The sequence below is a fragment of the Haplochromis burtoni genome, unplaced genomic scaffold (genome assembly GCF_018398535.1).
Source record: "Haplochromis burtoni strain Fernald_Lab_line unplaced genomic scaffold, NCSU_Asbu1 Contig_675, whole genome shotgun sequence".
NCBI lineage: Eukaryota > Metazoa > Chordata > Actinopteri > Cichliformes > Cichlidae > Haplochromis > Haplochromis burtoni.
In genome coordinates, this window is record NW_024583036.1 from 184684 (window position 1) to 191379 (window position 6696).

At 40.7% G+C, this 6696-nt stretch overlaps 1 protein-coding gene across 1 annotated transcript; it reads right to left on the reverse strand.

Moving 5' to 3' along the window:
• Nucleotides 1-967: 967 nt before the first annotated feature.
• Nucleotides 968-6558, reverse strand: LOC102303235 (putative protein TPRXL). Its single transcript, XM_005949800.2, has 5 exons — nucleotides 6472-6558; nucleotides 2486-2669; nucleotides 2149-2307; nucleotides 1813-1949; nucleotides 968-1214 (listed from the first exon to the last, which is right to left on the reverse strand). Exons 2-5 carry the CDS (start codon nucleotides 2658-2660, stop codon nucleotides 1161-1163), a joined length of 525 nt encoding a protein of 174 aa, XP_005949862.1. The 5' UTR covers nucleotides 2661-2669; nucleotides 6472-6558; the 3' UTR covers nucleotides 968-1160.
• Between the last annotated feature and the right edge of the window lie 138 nt (nucleotides 6559-6696).

Sequence of the window (6696 nt, forward strand, 5' to 3'; positions counted from 1 at the left end):
TGGCAGTACTTGTCTTACTGTAGTACCAGTATTTCCCCCATCAGTGCACTGTTACTGCACCATCCTATGTTACAAATTGGTATTACAGAAAAGTATGACCTGGCCTGTCTGGAGTCAAAATAAAGAATTTAAATACAGGTGTAGCCAAGGTGAGGTTACCTACAGCTTTGAAGCCTTGATTTTAGTGCTTTTGCCACCACTATATAAATTATTTTCTAATTGCATCACACAGAGACAATCTGTTGAGTAGCATCCAAAAAAACCTATTTCACTCACAAACTTGGAGAATAAATTTCTTGGACAGTGTGTCAATTGATTGCATAGGAGCCGTATTATTGGTTAGAAAATTGCACTAAAAATGGTGCAAAACTGTCAGTTAGGTGCAGTGAAGTCTAACAGACAGCTAACCTTAAAATCCTAACCCCTGAAAGCGTACCTTCACTCGGTGCTGATTGGTGGATCTCTGGTCCACGGAAGCAGCAAAAGAAATCTTTGAAATGGACATTTTAATTGAAGACAGCATTTTGATTGGAAGGATTGCACACAGTACATTTACCCCAGTATTTTAAACCCTGATGTCTAACATGAATAATACAACTTTTAAAGATCATATATATGTGACAGCAAGTGGAATCCTAATCTACCAATCAGTATTGGGAAAAAACTGTGGTCAAGAGAGAAAAAGTTCAAGAACTGCTGTTTAGACGCTCCCGGCTGAGCTATAGCCACAGCAATAGCTACGCAAGTACCCTAATTATTCAATTCAACACTTACCTCTTGGATATCAGCTTTCACTCCTTATACCTTTGAGCTTTAGTATTCAGAACTCTTAAGTGGCGAGACAAGATACCCTAGCAACAACAAAGTCATGGATTGAAGTCCACACTCCAGCCTGCATGACCAGACATTTGGTTAAATTAATGATTTTTTTCTTTCTCTAAAAATGAACTGAACATTTTTAATTGATGAACAAATATAAATCTGCAGAGCCTTGTTCTGTACTTTATTTCAGGGTCTTCTACATGGTTCAGGAGCTGGTGAGGGGTGATGCGTTTTTACACTTTCAGCATTCATAACATTTAGCTTGTGACACTGTATTTACATAATTATTAATACAGAGAATTAGAGTTCATAGTCTGGTTGACACGTTGCTCATAAAGTCAGCGAGAAACCCTCGGATTGGCCGGTTTGGTGGGTGTAGTGGAGTCAGACGCCTGAAAAGAAAAATTTAAGAATTTAATTCAGATCATTTAATTCCTTTAAATTTATCCTTCCAATTTAACTTTGTCTCAGAAAACCGACACATCCCTGGTTGCTTTAGGAAGTCACTCTTTGGATGGCCCCAGTGCTGAACCATATCTGCAGGTTTACAAGTAACACATGCCGCCATCCAGACGACACCTTTCTTACTCCAGCAAGACGATGCTAAATCAAATTCTAGTAATGAGTAAAGCTGTTAAACTGGCCTGTCTGTCCAGAACCGTCAGCCACTAGAAGCATCTCAAACTCTATGAAATCAAAGTAGGTCTATATGGAGCAACTGAAATACATCAGTGGAAAGATTTGCCTTTCAAAGGATTACAGGTGATCAGACATTTTTTAAACATAAACAAAATTTCTCAGTGTCATCGTTTCACACATTGGTTATGAATGTTATAAAATAAATGGATAAAATAAATAAAGGCTTTAAAATGTTTCTGAATCTTTACATCATGGCTGCTGTGTTGTAAGGTTTTAATAAGGTTAGTTTGTAGTCTTAATGAAAAGAAGGAAAGCTGGAGAGCCAGACGGAGAAACGTTGTTTCTGCTCACCTGTCTTGATGCTCTTCCTCGCCCTGAGAAAACGGTGGTCATTCCCTTTTGCGCGGGGACGTGTCGGAGGGAGCGGTTTTTGGATTCCTTCAGTTCAGAAAGGAGCTCGGGGCTGGACAGTGACAGTGACAGACGAGCTGAACAAAGACAATAATTTTAGTTTTCATATGGGTCCAACCAAATCTCTAAAACACAAAATGCCACACCCAAGAGTGGAGCCTGTTTGTTTTACATCAGCACAATAAAACAGAGATATGTTTTCTATTAATGGGTCCTCTCCACCAGGGCGAGCTAGTCACTTCACATAGGTTAGGACAGTACTTCCAGCCGGCTCACCTTGTCTGTCCTTGAAGCGAGGGGACGGCGAGGGGGATGAAGAACTGGAGGGGGAGGAGGAAGGAGTGAGGCTGAAGGGGGAGGCCACAGGGGAGGTGGTGGAGGAAACCCCGCTGGATTCACTGTCGTCGCTGTGAGGCTTAAATTTGTTCCGACGCTCTGGAAAGACAAAGATAAGAAGACATTTGTGGCTGTTTGTGCTTGAGATTTGGGGTTTTGCAATTCTTCTGTGGTAGTTTGATACAGACACCCAGGACCACCCGGGCCCCTCAGGGCCCTGTTTCAGGTTCTGTTCAGTTATCCATCAACACAAAATTGAACCTTGGAAAAAGGTTACCTCTTAGAAACTCTGCTTGCAGCTCAGGACTTCTGAGAGACAGAGTAAAAGGAGGAGGAGGGGGAGTGGATGAAGAGGAGTTCAGCTGGGTTTGTTTCTCAGTTCTGATCGAGGTAGATGTTGATGCCGGTGATGATGATGATGATGATGGAGGAGGTGGTGCTGAAGAATTCATGATGAACACCTGCAGTGAGACAAGCTTTAGTGAAGTTTTAATATATACATTTACTTATAAACAACATTTCACAGTTTTTCAATTTAACTGAATTTTGCTTATATAACATCACCTCAAGGTGCTTTATATTGTAAGGTAAAGACCACAACAATAGCACAGTGGCACACTGAGAAAAAAAACTCCCTTTTAACAGGAAGAACAGCTTTTCTCAAATCTTTGACAAGAAACGACGGCCTGGATACCAATCCACAATGTTCAGGTGAGGATGAGTCCAGGTGAGATTGTTTCTTGGGTTTTGAATTAAAAACATTTAGCACAGTGATGTGGGAAGCACACCTGCAGGGCTCGATGAAAGTTTCATTTTGCCTGTCAGATCAGTGATACTCAAAGGGGTTTTGGAAACAGATTTAAAGAACAAGAAAAATCAGTAACAGAGTGAGCAGATGAAGGCACAGCATTTTTGCCAACATTTTATTTTACTTTATTTACCAAATAAATACAATTTATTTTTAATAATAAAAGTAAGAAATGTTAGAGAATACCTGTTAAAGAACACGTGTAAGTATGAAAAAGCAGGAGATACCTGTCTGCTTATTTTTATTAAAAGGACATTAAGATTTCTTTTACTGAACAATATAATACTGATAAAATATGCGGACTCCCTTTTCTCATTCCTTCACATGATGCACTTTTCATTCGGTGGTTTGGACCTTCTAACTGCAGACAAGCTTCATTTATCCAAAAGAAATGACTCTTTGAATGCCTGTCTGTTCATTAAAATCTCTAACAAACATTTCTGCATCCAATACTGACTCTAACTTAACATTAAACAAATCCGATAAAGTTCAGTGGCATGCTGGATGATAATATGCTGACTGAATAACTGTTTAGGAAGGGTAAGCTCTGTATTAAAAGACAGACACAGACAAAACAGACAGAACTATGTTTTGTGATGGGAAGGTCTTTCACACAGCCCATGTGAGAAAACCAGATCTATGGTGTCCTACCAAAAACAGACTCAGTAACATGTCTCACAAAATGATATGACTCCATAATATTCATAATTTGAGGTTCAGGGGAACAACCTGCTTCATCAATTTACCATTAAAACAAAACTATGTCCAACCTTAAAATGGAAGATTAAAAAAAATGTCCAGGAGGAGAAGAACAACAGAATGATAAACAGGTTCTAGATTATAATTGTCTCTTTATACTGTTTTGTTCTTTCATTCTTTCCTATTTACTTTATTGTGTAGAGGTATGGGGAAATCATTGTAAAAATACACTAAATTCTCTTTTTATATTACAGAAAAGTGCATTTTGTATAATACACTGAGTTGGGTATCTTCATCATACAAATTTCTTATTTTTACAGTCAAAGTTTTGAAAACTCCATGACTTGGTTAATTACAATATAGCACAGATAATGTTTAGAGCTAGAAATAATCTATTACCAACAAATATTCAAAATCGTTTCAAGCAGAGAGATGGAGGCTACAATCTGAATGGGAATAAGATTTTTAAAAGATTTTTAAATAAGATTTGTGTGTCTGTGTGTAGGGCTCAATTGTGGAATGGGTTAGGGGCTAAGCACAACCAATGTCCAAACATCCAGTAATTTAACGTTCAATGTATAAAGATATGACTTTCATGCTGTACAGGGATGAGGGCAGCATTAAGCTACAAGAGGTGTATTGGCGACTGTCAAGCCTTTGAGTTGCCGCTGTTCAAAACATAAGTCAAGGTTCCAGATTAAAAACTTCTTTATTTGTTATCAAATCCTTAAAATCCGTAGAAAAACAGTGATCAAAATAAACATTCTAAGCTTGAGCGGTCAGCAAAAGTCGACTTCCCCCATCACCCACTCATTCACAAAAATTCCCTCGGGCTGTGAACAGGTGATATAGCAAAGCTATGCCTATCCACAACAAGGTGTTTTCGATATAGATATGTCCAAAAAACACAGACTAACAAATAACGCAGTTCTTAAAGATGATGGCGAGTCCACCACCAACAAAGGAGCACTATTTTGGACAGAGCTCAGTCAGATGATTAAATTCCAAATCGTGCTGCCAAGTCTTTGTTACGAAGTCCAAATTCTCTTGACTGAAGACATCACTGAGAAGAATGAAAGTAATAGAGCGAGCACTGGGGAGGGCTATCCTGGTGGCAAACGTGTGTCAGCAATCTCACAAACCGAATCGACAGGTGCCCGTGCAGATGTCATACCATCATAATCCACAGGTCACACAGGTTAAGGCTTGATGACCTGACAGAACCTCCCACAGACCACCAGGACACAGAAAAGCCACACAGATTTCTGAGTCTGACTACACCTTGCCTCCAAAGCTGTCTCAACTATGTTTCTTTGGACTGGGATTATCCCAGCCCCCAACCAGCAACAGATACAGGGGTTCAGCTTGGAGCATTCACCATGCACTTAGATCAGGTCAGTGGGCTGCAGCACTACACAAAAACTCTGGAAGAATGGCTTGATGTGCAAAGACTTCTATGCGAGAGTCAAAGCTGCCTGATTTTAGTGCCACAGACTTTTTAGAAACCAATGAGAGACACTCTTCTTCTTCTTCTTCTTCTTCTTCTGGTTGCTCCCTTTAGGGATCACCATGGCGGATCTGCCTACCTCACTAACAGCCTTCCTTCACTACATCCATAAACCTCCTCTGAGGTCTTCCTCTTTTCCTTCTGCCGCCTTTGTCCAATATATCCACCCTCTATTCTGTCTTGTTTCTAATGACTTTTATTTCTCTCATCTCCAGGGCATACCTCCACCTACTACCTACCACTCCTGACTTCCTCATCTGTAGTGCTCCTTCTCAGCATGAAGCTATACTGCTGCTCAATAGTCACCTCTCTTCTTAAAATAACGGCTCTTTCCTACACTGCATGCTCCTATCCATGCTCTAAATCCTTCCCTACTCAATCCTCCAATGGGTCCATAAGTTACAAACTGAACACCATGTTGTATTTGATAAGACCTGGAAGTGGAGACTGAGACCATAAATTCATTAGGAAAGTATTTACTGAGGTGAGAGATAAGTTGCGTAATAGTCTCATTTTCTCATAGACTTCCATACAATCGGACCCCAGATGTTGCCCCCTATAGGACATTAAGAAGATTGCAGGTTGAATGCACTTCAACAGTGGCTACATCAAAGACCTGCTGTTGGAGAATGTCGTTTTTAATTGATTACCTGAACAACAATATGTCTGCTGTGCAGTTAATTGTACTAGCAGACCATTCAAGAAGTCTGTGAATGAAATTCTTGGATTCTACTTGGACTCAGAACTAATGACCAGGTGTCTGTCTGCGTCTGTGTGATGCTCCTCAGTCTATGGATGCAGTCCAGAAATCAGTCTTCTATATACAATCAATTATTTTCGTTCTAAAACAAAGTAAATCAAATACTTTAAAATACTGCAGTGGGAAATGTAAGATCAAACGAGCGGCTCTGGATACTTCTTGGAGCGACTGCCATTAAGTCATCAGGAGGTTCAAACAGCTGAGTAACCACAGGTAGAAGCGATCACACTGACCATGAAAACTTTCCCTCCAACTTTGATAAACCATAATATTCTCATACAGAAGTGTGTTAGTGTTTTCACCTCATATATAAACACTGGCCCTGCTATGATGTCACAGGTGAGGCCTTCAGTCACATGACTGACCTCTGAGCTGGACCTGCAAGCTCAGATTGAACATAGCCGGGATCAGTGACAGAGGCATTAAATGTGGTCCCCCCTCGCCCCCAGCTGTGAATCTTTTCTTCCAGTTCTCCCAGTTTGTACTCACTGGCTGGTGTGAAGTTCCTCGGCTGGTCGCAGCGTTGTTGGTGGTGTGGCGACTGAGCGACAGTTTCCTGCATGCAGGGCAAAGTCTGCTCTGCTCCCTCCCTCCCTACACACACGCGCGCACACACACTGACACCTACACACACGCACAAGCCCGTTCAGCTATCTTAGTGAGGACATTGACATAATGCTTTCCCTAGCCCCTTACCCTAACCCTAACCATTAA

Excerpts from the sequence above, each read along its gene's own strand:
- LOC102303235 (XM_005949800.2), bottom strand. The coding sequence starts at position 2,660 with ATGAATTCTTCAGCACCACCTCCTCCATCATCATCATCATCATCACCG. Across the intron at positions 1,950-2,148 it reads TCGCTTCAAGGACAGACAAG|CTCGTCTGTCACTGTCACTG; the intron begins GTGAGCCGGCTG and ends GTCTTTGTTCAG. Across the intron at positions 1,215-1,812 it reads GAGGAAGAGCATCAAGACAG|GCGTCTGACTCCACTACACC; the intron begins GTGAGCAGAAAC and ends TTTTCTTTTCAG.